General features: G+C 37.0%; 1 protein-coding gene across 2 annotated transcripts in view; it reads right to left on the bottom strand.

The window, feature by feature from the left end:
* LOC135840687 (carboxyl-terminal PDZ ligand of neuronal nitric oxide synthase protein) overlaps positions 1–20,235 on the bottom strand; it is an 86,892-nt gene that overhangs the window by 64,908 nt on the left and 1,749 nt on the right. Inside the window, exon 2 of one of the 2 annotated variants that reach the window (XM_065357319.1) lies at positions 7,954–20,135. The exons of the other annotated variant lie outside the window; for it this stretch is intronic. Coding sequence (XP_065213391.1) covers positions 8,539–11,940 — 3,402 coding nt within the window. The 5' untranslated portion in view covers positions 11,941–20,135 and the 3' untranslated portion in view covers positions 7,954–8,538. Of the gene's footprint in view, positions 1–7,953; positions 20,136–20,235 lie in introns of those variants that run through there. 2 annotated transcript variants of the gene reach the window in all.

Here is a 20,235-nt window from a genome sequence, read left to right as displayed (position 1 = left end):
TACAAAAATTTCCCCTTCAAAAGTATTACATTTTTACAACTGATAGAACTCATTGCAATCATTATACCTGCTGAAAATGTGCTCAGTTCTATCAAATAACATGTTTCAAAATCTTCTACAAAACCGAACGATTTACGTAATAAAATTTACGATCGGATAGTAGGCAAACCCTCAGAATATATTAAACCCATTGAAATTCAATTTTCTCCGTTTAACAGAATCCTTCGCACATACATATAGTGTTAAAATTCAAATAGGTACTTCAAATCGCTACGCAAAGTGTCATAAAAACTAGCAGATAACGCGTTAATAATATTTCTAGATGAAAACAAATCTCCATTGGAAAACGAAATAAAGGTTAATCGGATTTTCCTTTTCATATATATTTTACTCTATTCACCAACAAAGAAACGACGTGTGCTGTTCAAAACTCTAAATTCTATCAGCGTTTCAAGAGCTGTAGGTAGGTTTTCAATTTAGGCTTCGCGTAGCCGTAGCGTTTAGCATTTTCGAACCTAAAAGAGGAAATACCGTCTTTATTCGCGGTGCAGGTTCAATATTGACGCCAGGTAAAAACGGCAAAACATGGCTACAACAACGGATACCATTCATTCGCATTACGAATACTGATCAGCTCGTTCATCTAAAAATTTATTTTTCAACACGTAACCCAGCTATTGTAGAAATTACATCTATTTTACTCCTTTGGCGCAATTAATTGCCAGTTGCTTTTCTCGCATCGAAACACTCGGCATAAAAAAAAAATCGTGCAATTCAACGAGGGAAAAAAGTTCCAACTTTTGTTTTCTTTGACGAGAAAGTGTTATTTCCAACATGTTGAAAATGTAAGGGAAAAAACTAGCCAAATTACCGGAACATCGTCAAATATATACCATTTGGGAAACAAAAAAACACGTATCTTTCCTTTGCTTCGAAGATTTTGAAAATATCGACAGATTCTTGGGCTCGACAGTGTATGAGTACAGCTAACAGTAGATAAAACGAAGTAGATGTCATTCGTTGTTCTCGTTAAAATGTAGCAAAAGTAAATTCGTTTCTTTCTTGCAGTAGGTATTCTCGCTGGTCAATGAAATCACACAGAAGGATACACCAAACAGTGAAAGTAATTCCGAGTATTACAAGAATCATTTTTAGTTACCAATTGACTAATTTCAGACGCCCTCTAATCATAATTACTCATACTTACAGGGCGAAAGATAATGTGCAAAAAGAGTTTCGGTCGACCAACGAATTTCAAGAACCATTCCAATCGAAACGGATAAATAACTCCCGATAAAGGTAAAAGTGGTGATGATAAACTGGTTTTCGATCGTTTTACGGGTCAATGAACGCAACTTACCAGTCTAATTGAACAATCATGCTATGACTCCGATATTAGCAAAAAGAACAGAACGAGAATTCACGGAAAACCCAACGATATAGGTCCTCGAAATGCTGATACAGAATTACAGATACAAAAGTAAGTATATAAATATTGTGCGGGAGTATGTGTGTCTATGTACACTTGTACAGTGTATGTACTTGTACACATAATGTATGAATTTATTCGAATAAACGACAACGATTATTTAAATAAGCTGTAACGCCAGAAGGAAAAAGTTGCCTTTAGAATTGTAAATTTGAATTCAATATAGTGAAAAATAGTAAAATACTCTTCAACCTTTCCAGCAAACTACATACATATTACAATATATACATACATCGATGCAGCAACTTTGCCGGACGTTCCTTAGTTGAAATTCCCGTATAGAATATTTCAATTTGTACAATGTTAACGTCAATTTTGAAAAAAAAATTCTTCAGGGACGAAAATTTTTATCCCATAAAATGTATACTCGTATTGTGTAAGCTGAGAAAATTTTCACAAAAATTGTTGTTTTTTCCTTGTGAAATTTTACTGTAGCACAGATGAATTTTTTTAAAAAAGCTACTTAGTAGGTAAGGCAGTAGAAAAAATGAGAAACTTTCCCAAATTTAAATATGCTAAAATTTTTTATACACATCAACATATTCTATAGAAAATGAAATGGTAAGAATTTTATTGAATTTTAAAATAAAACTCCACTCGCCCTTTTATAAAAATGTAAATTTGCCCAATTGAAGCTGCGATAAGTAGGTATACTTGTTGATTCATTTTGAAATTTGTTCCTTTTAGAGAGTCATTGCCTCGTCGTCGTCTATTTTTGTTTCCCTTAATTATAAATCCACAAATTTGCTATTTAAACCATAGGGTTGTTTCACTTTTGCAGCAGAATAAAAAAATTTCATTTCTTTGAACTTTCTCATCACCTTCTGAAATCGCATTATTATAGGTTTGCATCCACTTCATCTATTCAGAAGTCCAGTTTGTTTCCTCTCCCTTTCATCAGGAGAATAGTGGAAGAAATGTACCAGTTTTGCTGCAATAAAAATACACTTATTGTAGAGCTTTAGCAAACCGCCTTGTGAATGCACCTTTTCTTAACCGAAATCTTGACCAGCAAATTGCCCAGCTGCAAAGACGTTACAGGTGAAAGCATTAATACTTTAAGAAACCATACAACTACTTTTTCGTGAAGACGAGTACACTACATACATAGCCAGCAGAACCTATTCTATTAGCATAGAAATTTGTTTGCGATAATTAAACGATGCAGAAAGTTAATCTGATCGAAAAGCAATTCTTGAGGCTATAAAACTTCTGCAAATTTCTCACTTGACCTATTACGTTAGCATCACTTCATCACATCACTCAATATTCGACCTTATACGAATAAATGTAGGGAAGTATTACAGTATGCCAAAAAACCAACACCAAAAATGAAACTACTTCAACTCTTAAGACGTTGCGTTAGCTTAACCGAAATTGAATTTTCGGACAGAAGTTATAAAAAATATTTAAAAATCCGGATTTTCAGCTTCCCTGCTGATTTTTTGATTTTTGGAAACATTCAATAGGAAGTTATGAGATATGCAATATTCTGATACATACAATACAGGACCTACAGGTAGCTTGACGTGCAGAAATGCAGTGTAAAGCGATTTTTTGCGTTGTCACTCGTTTTGCTTCACTCGACTTTAGCTCGTTCCTCGAATTCTGTTTATATCAGGCTAATGACCTCACTTTTTGATTCCTGTAATATAATTTTTCTGTTCTGTTCAAATGGGCTTCCTCGCGCGGTCATGCCCTTTCTCTCAAAATTTAGTTTCAAGTTTTTCAGTTGTTTTGGAACCTTGGTGAAAAAAGACGTTTCGATTTTTTCTGATTTTCAGAAGAGCTGTTTTCATACAGTTGAATAGAATAGGTATTTCACATTTTCACTCATCAGCACGTCCCTGGAATAAATAATTTAAAAAAATTACCCTACCAAACCATCGGACACCCATTCAGGTATTTGAAAAGATATTGAAATTACGTACTAGCCCCTGACTAGGAAATTGAATACAGGAAAAGCCGACGACCGATTAACTTGGACCATATAGAAAAACTGAAGCGCGAATCAGCCTAATTGAATACATCTCCAGTTTAAAGCTCTCGCCCAGCCACGTACTACTACCTACTCTTAATTAAGTTTATCTTCGCCATTTCAGCACGAATGCTTGCTCGTAAAAATCACCAGCGGAAATTTTTTCCTACTGTTTGTATAATAGGGAAGAACGAAAACCCGTTACACAAACGTCCTGGTATAAAATCGTTTAATCGTCCAGAAGCGCCAATTCTGAGAAAATGTCACCAGATTTATATCTTTAGAATGCAAAGTTACAGAGTGGTTCTTTTCGCGCTTTGATATCGCCATCAAGACAACGCTACACGATTTGAATACGGAGACTGACCAATGACCATAAAATGGTGCTGGGTTTTTAAAACAATGAAACTGCAGTAGGAAATACGTACGTACGTAAACATCGGAATGGAATACAATACACAACGTAACGCACGTTTTTTAATAATGGAAGCATAATCATCATACTCTGGGGACTAATGAAAAACAAATGCGGTTTAAAAGAATACACACAAAGAAATGGCAGGTGCGTTATTGCTCGTCCGCACAGTGTTTTGTTTTCAAGTTGAAGGTTCGCGACTGCCACTGTTTCATTGATAATGGCATATCGCCTCGTGTTCTTGTTCTTTCATCGCGATGCGGCCGCGTATGTATGTGAAAAGACGCGCGTATATTGGTCGTTTATACACAATTAAATTCAGCACGTGCAACGGATGCTGTAAGTAATGTGCTGCGAGGGCAAGACCGAGCAACGCGCATTTTTTCAATAACGTCGCTCTTCGAGTTAGTCTTGCAGCAATTTAATACCTACTTCGGTTCAGAGCTTGAATAATGATGGAATCCGCAAACGATTGTGTAACATGATGAGCATGAAGGGAGGGTGTTGCTCGAATACTCTATTAGAGTCTTGATTCCCTTCTTTCTTTTTCTTCGAACGCTGTATAATGATCTTGGTCCTCGAGAGTATACAGAATAAACTAACATATTATCAAAGTACAAATAAGAAGGTAAATTTTGTGTACCATTAAATAGTTCAGTTTCAATTTATGTATAAACCCTTTTTAGTATCCGAAAGGAAACGTTACAGTTTCTTTTGAAAAATTTTCAAATGAACTTGATTCCCATGCGGGATTCTATTTGAATGAATTGAAGTCTTCCGTAGGAAATATTTGTACGCACACATCTCCCCACATATGCTGTCTTCAGTCAGTGGTTTATAACAGACTTGCATTTCCTGTGTGAAATGAGTGTAGATGAGTAATCCTGCATGAGGTCATGATACTATGGATTTATGGGCAAAAATTTATGGAAATGAGCAGAAATTCAATTTTTTCAATATCTAAACATTACAATAAAGCATGAAAAATTGACGATCCAATGAGACAAACCTAAAACTGAATCCGTTTCAACCCCAAACTGAATTTTTTTTCATGAACCCAAAATTTAAAACCATACCTAAAGTCCTGAAGCAAAAAATTTTGAGTGAAACCGAAATGGATTTCAACTAGTTTCAAATATTGACCCAAAACCAAGTAAAAAATTATTTTAGTGTCCAGTTTTTAACCGTTCTTTGATCACATCATCGAAGTACCAAAGTACCTATATTATTTTTAATCGAATGCAAGACAGTGAACATCCATCCTTGTCTGACTTCGCCGAGCTATTTTCACACTTTTTACGTTATTTAGCAAAATTCAAAACCCTGATTTGACAACCCGAATTTTGGTCAGCAACCCTATGAGCCCCATGCTCCACAGTCACTGCAAAGAGAGAAGTGGTAGATATTTAAGGGAAAAAAATTGAATTACAAAAGGCAACGGCCCTATTCTTGAGTAATGAACTTTAACTAACTGACTCAGACTTCAACCTTTACTTCATAACGGGCTTACGAGGGAACTACCTGAACCGGTAGAAACGAAAATGAACGAATCAAAGCTAGATCGAAAGTGGACCAGCTCAGGACCCCAAATCCAAAATTTCAAGTGCTGAAGTTGATTTCTAGATTTTTGGTGAATTTTTAAAAATTGAAAAATCCGAAAAATTATCAATTAATACCAAAAATAGAAAATATTGATGAAAAATGGAATTTTCTCGAGAAGTGGTTCAGATGGCATCCCTAACTCATTTACGACTATCGAAATTCGTAAAACCTCAATTCCAGTCATTCTGGAGCCTCCTTTTGCCGTTTTTTCATTGCACAAGTCAATGAGCAAAATACACATTTGCAAAAAATGGTTAAAGGCAACCCACATAGACCCCAAATGAAGTTATTTGTGCTGAAATTGATTTTTAACAGTTCTACAGCAATTTCAAGTTTCTGAAGAAATGATAAAAAATCGCTGGAGGCTCCAGAATGACTGGAATTGAGGTTTTACGAATTTCGATAGTCGTAAATGATTTAGGGACGCCATCTGAACCACTTCTCGAGAAAATTCCATTCTTCATCAATATTTTCTATTTTTGGTATTAATTGATAATTTTTCGGATTTTTTAATTTTCAAAAATTTACCAAAAATCGAGAAATCAACTTCAGCACTTGAAATTTTGGATTTGGGGTCCTGAGCTGGTCCCCTTTCGATTTAGCTTTGATTCGTTCATTTTCGTTTCTGCCGGTACAGGTAGTTCCCAGTCTTATGATTTTGATACTTGAAAAGTTCAGAGAAAATCTTACATAATTTGAGCGCAGCCTCTCCGCGAAAAAAATATTTAAAATAAAACGAGATCAAAAGATTGTTTTTTCAGTTATCTTTCACAATCTGCATACGTGTACGCACTACGCAGGTATGAACGCGAGTACAATGCCTCGTAAAAAATTACAGGTAAATATTCGACCAGTAATTCTGGTGATATCTCTGCCGCCGAATCGTTTGAAATTCGATTCTGTATACCGTTGAGAATAATACAATGCAGGTCATATTTACCACAACCACTGGCATTTTTCGGCAATAAACATAGGAAACATAGCGTTCGCACATTCGTGTAAATATAACGGTACACCGGCGGAATATTACTCAGAAATCATACCGCGTTCGTTATTCTGTATTGCGTTAAGTTTGGGCGAGCTTATAAAATAACTACGAGTATAAATCTATACGATTCAAAAACAAAGCTTTATGATATTCACGAAGTGAGAAACGAGGAAATTCGCGGCAATAATAAAATCACGCCTTTGAAATACTCGTAAGTTCACAGTACCAAAAGCTTCGCCAAATAAGTACTCAAATTTTGATTAAAGTTTTGCGTGTATTTCCATCGTATGGACCTATTCTATTTCCTTTTTCATCGTTGTAAATCAGCTATCGAAACTTTTACGCTTCGAGTGGTTTTCTTCGACGCGAGAAATTGTCTACTTACGACTTTTTATCGTTACAAAGAGTTGATTGACATTCTTCCGAAGCGAACGGAAATTACTTACAAGAGTAGGCTATTATGCGTCGACAATATTGACCTTCTCTTTTTCGTCTACACGTAAAAAAGAAAAGAACGTGAATCTATGTACGACCTTCGTTGTGATATCGAATAAATTCATTTCGAGATGGGTACGGTTATTTTAATATTTGGGAGGCGAAGTATCTATACCTGATATTCAAGCAATATGTGAGTGTGAGAGTGTGCATGTGCATTATGCCCAATAAGACGTAGTTTTGTAATTTATTTTGTTTTTAAAATTCCATACTTCTCGATTTCATTCATGAATTCTAGAAAAATTATGGTATACAGGGTGTTCGGAGAGTCTTGGTCAGCGTTTGAGAACAGATTTTGATATAACAAGGTATCACACACAAAAAAAAAAAACAAGAATAAGAACAATGCGATAACTTTGATTAATAATGCATCTTTCTCTCAATTTAAAGGGGTGGACGACATTTGAAAATAGGGATGCGGATGAATTGTCCAATTGATCATAGGGGAAATCATTACATCGAAAAGTTCACAACATTTTTTACGACTTTTTTACATTCCTGTGCTGGAAATTGCGGACGCTACAATATTGAATTTTGAGGAAAAATGATCGATAAAACGGATAGCAAATTTCAAGAAGTAACTGAAATAGGAAGGATGCGAATACATTCAACAATTTTAATTTTAAGATTCGGTTGTAGGACTTATGGTTCGCGGATCGCGGAAATATCAACCTACATACACTAAATTGTGTACTTAGCCTATGTACCCTAAGTACCCTAGGTGCTGGCGCGAAAGGTCCGCACTGCCGAAGGCTGGCGCGGAGAATTCGCACTGCTAGGAGGGAGCGGGCGCGGAGATTCGCACTGCCGAAGCGGGCGCGAAAATACGCACTGCTATTGGCGAAAGTTCGCACTGCCAGAGGCTGGCGCGAAAGTTCGCACTGCAGGGAGACTGGTTGCCGGCGCGATAGTTCGCACTGCCTTAGGCGGGCGCGAAAGATCGCACTGCAAGAGAGAGAAGCAGAAAGAAAAAAGCGAGAGAGAACTAAGCAGTAAGAGAAGCGTATATTTCAACAAAGCTGGAACAACTGAATATGTAAGCAAATACAGCTTATATTTATATGATTTGTTAAAATCCTATGGACCAATGAGCAACGAGAAGACCATCCGTAAGGTGGTTTTACAATAATTTTGTTTGCTCGAATAGGGAGCAGTAAAACGATCACGACAATATTTTAATGACCGTGACTAAATATGCCTAAATACACGGCACACACATACACGCATATAGAGGGTCGCTCTTTACGGTATTACGTTTGAAACAAAACCACATACGTTTGGTCTTCTTGTTGCTCGTTGCTCTTTACGGTACTACGTATAGAATAAAACCCTACAAGACTCCCCCCCTAGAGGCGGAGCCGACTAAAAATTAGAAAAAAATTGAAAAAAATGGATTTTTCTAAAAAAAAAAATTTGAAAAAAAGTGCAAAACGTAAACATAACAAAAGTGCATTACCCATTTGAAAAAAAATAAGTAAAAATAAGAGCAAAAAATTGGGTAAAAAAAATTTGTAAGAAATAGGCAAATTTACATCTTACATGAAGTATGTTGATGTTTACTTGAGAATGGTTTAGTTTTTATTGTATTTGTATATGGTGACGAGAGTAGTAGCCCAAGATAGATGTCGCGCATGATTTTTTGTCAAACTATTTAGGTAGCCAAGGCGAGAGGGTGCCTGCACCAATCTTCCAGCACGAGTATATGTAGAGTTGGAAGAAATATTAATAGGTGTTTTATTACCCTTGTCGGCAACGCTTTGAGTTGAAAGAGAATTGTCAACTTCGTATGGTAGTGTAGACCAAGGTATATTGGCGGCTTCATTATTGTGTAGGGGAATATTTTTAATGTCCTCTGTTTCGTTTGGTGGCGCCATAAAAAAATATGCTGGCTTTAAACGGTCAATTGAAACTGTATTTTGCTTGCCATTTACATCGAGTATAAAGTATTTATTATGGCGCTGGATAACTGGATAGGGTCCTTCATATACACAATCCAGAGGTTTCCTTGCTTTGTCAACACGTATGTATACTTTAGTACATGTGTTTAAATCTTTATGTACAAAAAATGATCGTGAGGTTTTATGCTCTGCTGGGCAAGGACGAAATTCTTTAAACCATGTTTTAAGCTGGTCTATGTATGCAGGAAGAGGTAGAGTGCTAGTTGTTGTATGAGTTTCAAAAAATTCACCAGGTAATCTAAGGGATTGGCCAAATAGAGCTTCTGCAGGTGAATAAGGAAAATCTTCTCTACACACAGAACGAAATCCCAGTAAGACAACAGGAAGAGCTTCAGTCCATGTTTTTTTATGGCATCTCAATGCCTGTTTGAGGCGGCGATGTGTTCTTTCTATGATGCCATTTGCTGAGGGGTGATAAGCAGTTGTGGTGATGTGATCTGCCCCCAAAAGTGCTATTAATTCACCATGTAGAGCTGAGGTGAACTGAGTACCCCTATCAGTTGTAACTTGCTTAGGAACACCATACCTACATACCCACTCTTCAAAGAATTTTCTTGCAACAGTTTCAGCTTCAATGTTACGAATTGGAATATATTCACACCAACGTGAGAAACGATCAATCATTGTTAGCAGATATTTTTTTCCATTACTTTCTGCTAATGGTCCAACAATGTCAATGTGAACATGGTCTAGTTTGTCTGAAAGTGGAAGAGGTTGGTATGGTGAGTGAGTGTGCCTGCTGGTTTTGTTTTTCTGGCAGGGTTGGCATGCTTTGGCCCATAAACGTACATCTTGATTGATACCTGGCCAAATATATCGTTTTTTAACCAGATTTAAAGTAGCTTTAGGACCTGGATGAGATAAGTCGTGCACTTGTTGAAAAACTTTCATCCTGAGTGTTGAGGGTACATACATTTGTTTGGGGCCATTGTTTTCATTTTCATGACACCAAATTGAAGTGCCATCAGGTAGTAAGTAACCTGAGAGCTTCAAAGGTATTAATGAAGTACCATTTTTCCAGGCTTGTAGTTCGGGACAAGTATTTTGAGCTTGTGCAATTTCTTCTGGAGTTACAGAGGCAGAGATAGAATTGATGCGACTCAGCATATCAGCAACGATGTTTGCTTTGCCAGCAACATATTTGATGTTGGTGGTGAGTTGGGCAATAGAGTCCAAATGGGCAGCTCTGCGTGCATTGTATCGCTTGTTGCTGATTGGCTGTTTTGTGTAAGCAAAAGTGAGAGGCTGATGATCAGTATACACGGTGAAATCAGGATGTCCTTCAATAAGATGGCGAAAATGCTGGACAGCTTCGTAGATAGCTAATAACTCTCTATCATAAACTGGATATCTCTGTTGTGGCTCAGTTAGTTTTTGAGAGAAAAATCCTAATGGCTCAATAGTACCATCAGGGCGCATTTGTTCGAGTACAGCCCCTATGGCAATGTCTGAGGCATCTGTAGTGAGCATGAATGGACAGGAAAAATTTGGAACTGCAAGTTGAGTGGCTGAGGCGAGTAGCTTTTTGCATTCTTCAAAGGCTTTTTTAGTGTCCTCAGTCCAGTTGACTGGAGTTTTATCTCGTTTTTTGGGATGTCCCTTAATCATGTCATTTAAGGGAGCAAGTAGTGAAGCGATATTAGGCATGTGGGCTCGGTAAAATGAGAATGAGCCGATTGCACGCCTGAGCTCATGAACATTTTGAGGTAGAGGCAATTTTAGTATGCGTTCTACGTTGGATTCAGTTGGTTCAAAACCTTCAGCTGAAACATCATGTCCTAGAAACTTGACTTTGGTTTTCCCTAGCTGGCATTTACGAGGATTAATGGTAAGACCGTATTCATGAAGTCGTTTTAGGACCATTTCAAGGTGGCGTAAATGCTCTTCTTCGTTAGCTGAGAAAATTAAAATGTCATCGAGATAACAGATGACGAAATCAAAGTCCCTGAACATGGCGTCCATAAAACGTTGATAGGTTTGAGGAGCATTGCGCAAACCAAACGGCATTCTCAGGTATTCGAATAACCCAAATGGCGTTGTGACAGCAGTTTTTTCAATGTCACATTCGCGAACTGGAATATGGTGGAATGCTTTGACCAAATCAATAACTGAAAATAATTTGGCGTGTTGTATTTTTGGCGGAACATCATTCATGTTTGGAAGTGGATAACGATCTGGTGTGGTGATGGTATTTAACTGACGGTAATCACCACAAGGTCGAAGTTCATTGGCTCCTTTTTCACGAAGTAGTAGTGGAGAAGCCCATGGAGATTTTGAGCGACGAACTATACCAAGTCTCAACATCTCATCAAATTCCTTTTTCGCCCTTACGAACATTTCATGGCGCAGGCGACGAGGTTTTGCAAACACTGGTGGTCCTGTGGTTTCAATGTAGTGCTCAACAGGATGCTTTGGTGTTTCAAGAAATGGAGCAGGTCTGATGAGAGATGGGTATTTTGCAAGTAGTTGAGAGTAGGCATCATCTGGCTGAGAAATAATGTGAACACCAGAGGTACGAGGTTTTTTACTGGTGCATTTTACAGTGTGTTGGCCAGATTCGATTAATTTTTGTAGTCGTAGATCAGGAATTAAGTTGAATTCGTAAAGAAAATCGGCGCCTATTATTGGTCTGTCTACATCTGCTATGATGAAAGTCCACTCGAATTTCTTTGAGAGTCCTAAATCGATTTTACGTGTTTCGTATCCGTAGGTATCGATGCGACTATTATTGGCACCAAATACTGAGAAAATTGGAGTTAATTTCGATTTGTTAGTGCCGTTGAATCTTGAATAGCGTGGAGGTAAGACAGAAAAATCGGAACCAGAATCGATTAAAAATTCATGTTTGGTGGTGAGGTCACGAACATGTAGGCGGCGAGATGACGAATAATGAGGTTGGTGTGCCGCTGCCACGTACCCCTGAGTTAGTTTCCCGAATTGGCCCCGGAGCCACCAGCTCCAGAGGTTGGGTTGGGTGATGGAGTAGAATTTACAAATTGGCAAGGCTGAACGCATTTAGTAGCTTCTGCTCCAAATCGATAATGATACCAGCAGTAACGATAATTTCTATTCCTTGATTGAGAACGATTTCTTGGTCTGGATGGAGATCTTCCTCTTGAGGGTGAGCGTTCCCTGGACCTACTGTCTCGGGAAGCAGTTAAAGATGCAACTTGCTGAGTAAGTTTGTTCAATTGCTCAGTTATTTTATCCAAAGTTGGGGTTGGAATTTCAGGAACGGCAGGTGTAGAAATACTAGCGATAGAGCCTGATGAATTTCCCATAATTGAGTGTAAGGAATCAGCCATACTCGCCAGTGAGTCAAGAGGTACTTTATGGATACTGATATGCTCCTGCATTCTAGGAGGTAGACGTTGAATCCATAATCGTTTGACTAATTCGTCATTGTAATAAGGACCAGCAAGAATTTTCATATCATTGAGAAGAGCAGAGGGCTTTCGGGTACCTAGCTCTACTTTTCTTAACAATTCGTCAAGTTTTTCCTCCTCAGAAACTTTATAGAGTGAAATGACTCGAGCCTTGAGTTGGTCATAGACTAAGGCCGCAGCAAGTTTCGACTCTAAAATATCGCTACAACGACCAAGTACTTCAGGAGGCAACTTAACAGTGATAGTGCCTAATTTTTCCTCAGAGTCATAAATTTGGTGAGTTTTTAACTGCCTTTCAGCAAGAGTATACCATAAGCCAGGATTCGAATATAAAAATTCAGGCAGTTGTATTTTATCTACTCTCGTTATGGTCGGAAATGTTGGTCGATGTAGAGAGAATATAGGATCTGAAATAGGAGTTTGTTGTGGAGTAAGAATAGGCATACCATTCGGATGCATGGTAGTAGGAATACTAGTTGTAGGAGTATTTATAGTTGTGCTGGGTGGTGCGGTGGTATTCATTTTTGAAAACAAAATTTTTCAATTGTGAAAAAAAATCAGAACGATCGAAAAAAATTAAAGAAATTAACCGGAACGAAAAATGAACGAAAACGAAAAAAAATTCAAAGGGGAAAGCAAAAAAAAATACTAAGCAATGAAATTTCTAAAGGTCCCGGGTTTCGGCACCACTTGTAGGACTTATGGTTCGCGGATCGCGGAAATATCAACCTACATACACTAAATTGTGTACTTAGCCTATGTACCCTAAGTACCCTAGGTGCTGGCGCGAAAGGTCCGCACTGCCGAAGGCTGGCGCGGAGAATTCGCACTGCTAGGAGGGAGCGGGCGCGGAGATTCGCACTGCCGAAGCGGGCGCGAAAATACGCACTGCTATTGGCGAAAGTTCGCACTGCCAGAGGCTGGCGCGAAAGTTCGCACTGCAGGGAGACTGGTTGCCGGCGCGATAGTTCGCACTGCCTTAGGCGGGCGCGAAAGATCGCACTGCAAGAGAGAGAAGCAGAAAGAAAAAAGCGAGAGAGAACTAAGCAGTAAGAGAAGCGTATATTTCAACAAAGCTGGAACAACTGAATATGTAAGCAAATACAGCTTATATTTATATGATTTGTTAAAATCCTATGGACCAATGAGCAACGAGAAGACCATCCGTAAGGTGGTTTTACAATAATTTTGTTTGCTCGAATAGGGAGCAGTAAAACGATCACGACAATATTTTAATGACCGTGACTAAATATGCCTAAATACACGGCACACACATACACGCATATAGAGGGTCGCTCTTTACGGTATTACGTTTGAAACAAAACCACATACGTTTGGTCTTCTTGTTGCTCGTTGCTCTTTACGGTACTACGTATAGAATAAAACCCTACACGGTAAAAAAAAGTCGCAATGAATGAATTTGCTCCATTTTTGCCAAATGGATACCTCCCATTGTGTCTCAAACGATTCTCAAAAGCTCCGTTAAAATCTTCCAAATGTTTCGTTTTCCATCAAACGAGTATTATTTATCAAATTGTAAACTTGGAAGCTCGAACCAGTCCCTCTTCTCTTCGTTTATTTTATCCCTTTCACACTGACAATGATGATATTGAGCCAATTTCAAAAGGACTCAACGCTTAACAGCACCAGTTATGTCAGGATAACGTCGCGAGATTAACCCACATTAAACACTCGAGGGTGCTCACAATTAAATTAAACGAAACATGAAATACGCTGAAATTAGCGAAAAAAGGCTACAGTTCTAACGCGTAATGGCTGATTTTCAAACAATGCCGAATATTTTCGTATTACTACATAGAAGAAAGTGCCTTCTTTAATGCAACAAAATGAGATCCCTTTTGTTACTTAATGAGACATTAAAAGGAGCTTATCGCTCTTACACTGTCGCAGCTCTATAATGCTTAAGATATATTCAGGTCAAAATGTATCCCTTCAATTATAAAATTTTTCTAATTTCAAAACGAGGAACATCATAGATTTCCGCACTGAAAACGATGGTAGGTATAGGTACATTATATTTCAAGAGCAGTAAACTTTCAAATTCAATGGTAACAAAAAAAAAGTGTCAAAATCTCGTCAACGATGAACGAGATAAAAATCGAAATAGGATACAATTTCACAGCAGCACGAAAAAGTACATTGTATCGTACCTTTTTTGAGATATTGTTTCACGCACGAATTAGCCTTATGGGCTGAAAAGTACATAATTGAATTACTTATTCATATTCGTATACGTATAAACATAACTCACAAGACGTAAAATTTTCCAATCAACCATAAAGGTTTTATGATTTATCGGTACAGTTTTATCATTTTTTTTTTGCAAAATTCACGCTCGCTGAACTACCATAACTTGGTGCATTACGTTCCATCTGATAAACGAGTACCCAGTCTACCCACTTGTTACGCCAACGGTAACAGAACCGTACAAACAGTTGCTAAATTTTTCATATGTCGACCCAAAAAATTCCATCCTTTTCCTGTTTCAATCTTCTAGTAACGAATACAAAGTGAATGCATACGTACGTAGCAATTTAAATGAGACAGCGTGAAAACAAAAGTACCTAGCTCAACTTGTTTCAAACATTTTTCAATTTGCAAACTTACAAAAATAGGAGTAAAAACCAACTGTTTATTACTGAGGAAACTTTTTCAAGGAAAGACACATTTGTAGAAGGTGTTGGTAATACCACGAAAGTTGAATCTTCGATTCGTACCTCAAAATAACACAATGCTTTCCATCCCTAATTGTTCCAGGTCAATATTTACCACGAAATATTTCTTTCATTAATATTGTAGGAATTATTGAAAAATTTCTAAATTGATTCAAAAAAAAGAAACAGCTTCGAAAAAAAAAGTTTCAAATGAATAATTAAATAGTTATGTGACAATATGAAATGAAATAAAACGACCTTTACTACAAACACAAAGGCTAAATCAACGAATAGGTACCTATCCTTTAACGTATAAACCAATCAGCTGACCTCATTGCGAGATTGATTTTTGTCGAGCTGTTACAAATGCAGTTGAATTCAACAAACGGAATTTGAATTTACATTTGACCGATAATTCTTGCCTTTTGAGACATATTTATGGTAGACATTTTCGACGAAACGTATCCTGAAATAATTTCGGGCTGCAATATTAAATCTAATCTAGCGAGTTATTTCTCATTGTACTGGTATACGAGTAGTCGAGTATATAAGTCCAAAATACCGAAAAACATTTCTGTAATAAATAAGGCTTATATCGCGAAAAATACGACAGACGGGAAAAATCTTATACTCAGATTTATATCAAATGTACACAATTCCGGCTGGACTTTCAACTTAATGTTCGATAAAGTGGAAAACTTTTCTTCGGAACGAGCAAAATTTTATGAAGGAAATTTAGTCGAAATAAAGGCTTATATTTTGCCGTGCACGTAAAAGCTTCGTAAAGCTGTAAGATTAAACTCGGCGTATTCATTTCATCGAGTACCTTGCGGGTATTTTTTGGATCGAAAAAAGACTCAAATATGATCTCGATCGCATTAAAAACGAATGTGATTAAGTTATTAACGAAAATTTTTTTTTTAAAAGTAACATATCGATTATTATTTACATATTTGATGGCACGTGGTTTGAATATTAGCTCAATTTTTTTATCCGACCTCTCTTACGCTCCTCTCCCAATACCCTATTGAAATCTTGATTATATTCAAATCTCAAAACCGGAAGTTGGACAGTCGTTCAAAACCATCTTATTTTGTACATAACGAGTAACTTGCAAGCGTCAAGCATCTATCATCATGTGCAATAAAAAACTAATTGTAAGCTAAAAACTAGAGCCTCTCCTTTGATGACACAAAATCTTTGACGACCATCTTATCGTTCGACACGACAAAATGTAAACGACACTCCTGCGTTCTATTTACTCGGTTGGTTCGTTATTCCCTCACCTTGTGAACACGTGTAAACGTATGTAGAAGAATTTACACGATAAATATTTCAAAATAAAGCACGATCGCGTCCACTCCGCATACAACATACAAGCAAGACGTATGTACCTATCCAACAGATTTTGCTTACACGTGAAAATGAACAACGTCGGCGATGTTTAATCGAATTAAAAATGAATAATAGATCTCACACAAAGCTCATAGTTAGTCAGACAATAATCTCGTCAACTCATCAAAATTCGAACACACGTGAAAAAAATTACCAGTGTAATTGAAACTCCAAGTACCTATCTACGAGTAGATCTACCATCTACCTGTGATGATAAATTTTTTGTTCGTATAAGGTTACCCACACTACAGCTATAGTACATTCGTTAAGTTTCTTAACAAGGGGGTTTTATTTGTTTCGTTGTTTTGGCGAATATAAAACAACGTGGACACGAGTGACGAGGGGGAAAAAGTTTTTCAATTCTTTCACTAATACCGACAGTTCTAAGATATACGTTGATTCGCAACTCGGCGGAAACTTTATTGGTAAATTGTTTGTTTTGTAGTTTTTAGAAATCCGGAAAGATTCTTGTATCGGTTACTTTCACAGGGAAAAATTTTCGTCGGTTTGTATTCTTGGCTACAGAAAGAAAAAGAAAAGCGAGTTTACGCGCTACTGCGTATTTATCACGAGAAAAAAACTAAATTGGTTTTATCTTCGAATAACATTTTTTTGCTCCTCTCAAGGTTCAGATTTCCAGTTAATCTTAGGTACGTATTTCTAGAATTACTCCGAAAAGCTGAAATTTATTTTCGATAATTTCGCTCTTACTCGAATAAACAGCGTGGGCTTTCTAACCGAGGTAACAATATCTCTTTCAAAAAGCTTCGGAACTCGTTCGAGAGAAAAAACCCTGGCCTCTTGTGTTGCCTACCTATGTAGGTTCCTTTAATGAGAGAAGGATTAGAGATATAGCATATCGTTGATTCAAACCACACTATAGGCTTTAATCAATGATCACACGGTCAACATCTCAAATCGAGTGAAATCGGTTCTGATTTTGAGTCAACCGGGAGCATCCCAGTTCCAGTGTTGAATTTCGAAGTCAATTTTTTTAAAAATATGAACTAAAATAAAATTTTGAAATGTTTTTGAAAGCCACAGAACGGGAGTAAACCGCCCTCAGTAATCTCAGAATGTTGAAAATAGAACGCAGGAAAATTTCCAAGCGTTTTTTGTGCCGAACGTTCAAACATTTCTGAGAGCTTTAACCTACTCAAAACAACTTGAAATTGTTTTTAGCCGGTTTCAGAGGTCAAAAATTGGGTACTTCCCTCACAAAGCAACCCCCCCTCGTATCGTTTGGTGTGTCTACATCTATACATGACCAACTGGAGAACAATCGCAATTAAATCGTTTCTAAACCTCCGGAAAGTTTTCAATTTTTTCCAGAAATTTAATGAAAAAACGAAATCTTTAAAAAGGACACACCACGAGCGGTTTTCGAGTCGGGCTCTAGCACTTACAATTTTGGTTACGAGAGTTCTAGACATGCTGTTTTGATCTTGCTTGGTTTCTATCAAATCGGAACTTTCAAACTAGAAAATGAAAATAATTTCCAAGCCCCCCCCTCCACATAAAAAGTGTCATTTTTATTTTTAAAAGGATCCCTTTGACTTTTTTACTTTACAAAGGAACTTCTCGAAATGTCCGCCTTCGATTTGAGCAGCACACCGATTTTTGGAAAGAGCATAGTCTGAAACTCTCATAACCAAAATTTCAGTTGTTCAAATTGATTTTTCGATTTTTGGAGCATTTTTGAAAATTCAACATTGACCATATTTATTTTGGCGATTTAAAAAAAAAATTATTGAGTAAAAATGATGGAAACCTGTCCTAAAACTAATACCAACTCCCTTGAACCGAATTTCATAATTTCTGGTCATTCTGGAGCGTCTAGCGCGATTTTCCATTTCTCCGCTAATTCAAAATTTCTCCAGAAGAAAAAATCAAATTATGGCGTATTCTTAACCCGTTTTGAAGGAGCCACTGGGCTCACTGCTGAATTGGAATATCTGTGCATATCAGCTCTCAGTGACGTAGCCAGAGCATATCTGGAGGGGGGGGGGTTTGGTTTATGTGAGAAAGGTCCATCTTATTATTCTAAAAAAAGAAAAAAAAATTAGCCCGAGCGTAGCGAGGGCAAAAGCTTTAGAAAACTCTCATTTTAATATGTGAAAGGACAATGTTTTTTTTTTTTAAAGAGAAGGTTGATTGTTTTGGTTTCGAAATTTCAGAATTTGAATGCTTTTGTTTAGACATTTCAAGTCTGAAGCAGAAAAGCAAAAGAGCCCAAACAAAGTTAGGGCAAAAGCCCTCGAAATTTCGTGTTTTGAGGAGTAAAAAAACATTTTTTTTCGTAGATCTGAGGAGTTCATTTTTGGATTTACGTGCATGCACATTTTTTTGAGTTTGAATAATAGATTTTCAGAAAAGTTTTACTTTGAAAAAGAAAAATCAACAGTTGAAAATAAAATCATAACCCATGCAGTTACCCAGTAAAATTATGATTTTTTTCACAAGAAGCCAATTTCGTAATTCCATTCGACATCTTCAAGAGTTAGGTAATAGGTACGTCTACCTTGAACAGGTGCAGAAATTTAGAAATGGAAAAACTGTACCTACTAAGCTTGAGCAAAGCGAGGGCAAAATATTTCAAAAATGTGCTATTAAGTTTCAAAAAAGTCGGCATATAAGTCTCTTTCTAGACTGAAAATTTTCAAAATTATTGATCAATAATGTCATATTTTTACCAGAGCTGTGGATCCGAAACGATTTTGGGATTGAGTTTCGGTTTTGGGATCAAAATTTATTCATTTCGGGATTGGATTTGTTCTAGTTTTATTCTTCTAAATTTTTATTTCGGTTTCGGAGCTGGTTTCGGGATTGGAAACATTTTTTCGGTTCCGGTTTCGGGATTTTCATTTCAACCAATTTTAAGCCCGAATTGACTAATGAACCCTTCAAGGGGTCTAAAAAAAAATGGGAGTTTTTGAATGCATGTGTATTGGAGATATTTTAATCGTCAAATTTTAACGGCGACCCTGAGCTCAAGGGAGGATGTCGAGACCCCCCCCCACCCCTCATTGGCTACGCCTCTGTCATTTTCGGAATAAAATTTCATGTCTATTTATGTACAAAAGACTATTCCAAAAACCATATTAAAAAATTCAACTTTTGATTATTTTCACGTAGTTTTTTCTGTTTTCAAAAATAAGTCTGCTTCAGAGACATCAAATTATAAGGGCATCTAAAATTACTCCTATACGAGTAGACGTGGTTTAAACTGACAAAATATGGTATAAATCGAAGATAGGTATGGTATACACATAAGCTGCTGATGATACCCTCATTAGTTGTTTATAGAGGAGAGTGGTCGAGTGGGTGACAAAGACTCTTATCTTAAGCTACCACATAGGCTACAGCTACAATGTACACATAAAGTTATTATAATTATATTCACGACACGCCCAAGGGAAGCATTTAATGCAGATGCAGAGTTTCGAAATAAACAAAGACACCGATATAGTCTCAGATACTTGAAAAATTAACCTAATGCAACATTGCAACAATGCACACTACACAGGTATGTACATCTACATAGACTCATAGACATACGAGTAGCACAACTATTGTATCGTTTATGCACATTACTTCACTATACCAAAGACAACACAACGTGACCAACTCTTTGTTATGATGTCTTTCGAACGTAGGTATGTTTAACTACGAGTAAGCACTCCAACGTAATTATTTGTTACGATTCACTTCTGATATGATCAGCTAAACATTATGCTCTGTAAGATGATTTATCCTATAAGAGAAAACGACGACTAAGTATAAAAATACGATAAAACCATTGTTAGTTATCAAATACGATAGTTTTCGAGTATAATATGCAAATGCAAGGTCAA

Source organism: Planococcus citri, chromosome 3 (assembly GCF_950023065.1).
Source record: "Planococcus citri chromosome 3, ihPlaCitr1.1, whole genome shotgun sequence".
NCBI classification, from domain to species: domain Eukaryota; kingdom Metazoa; phylum Arthropoda; class Insecta; order Hemiptera; family Pseudococcidae; genus Planococcus; species Planococcus citri.
This window is presented reverse-complemented; position numbering and strand designations above follow the sequence as displayed.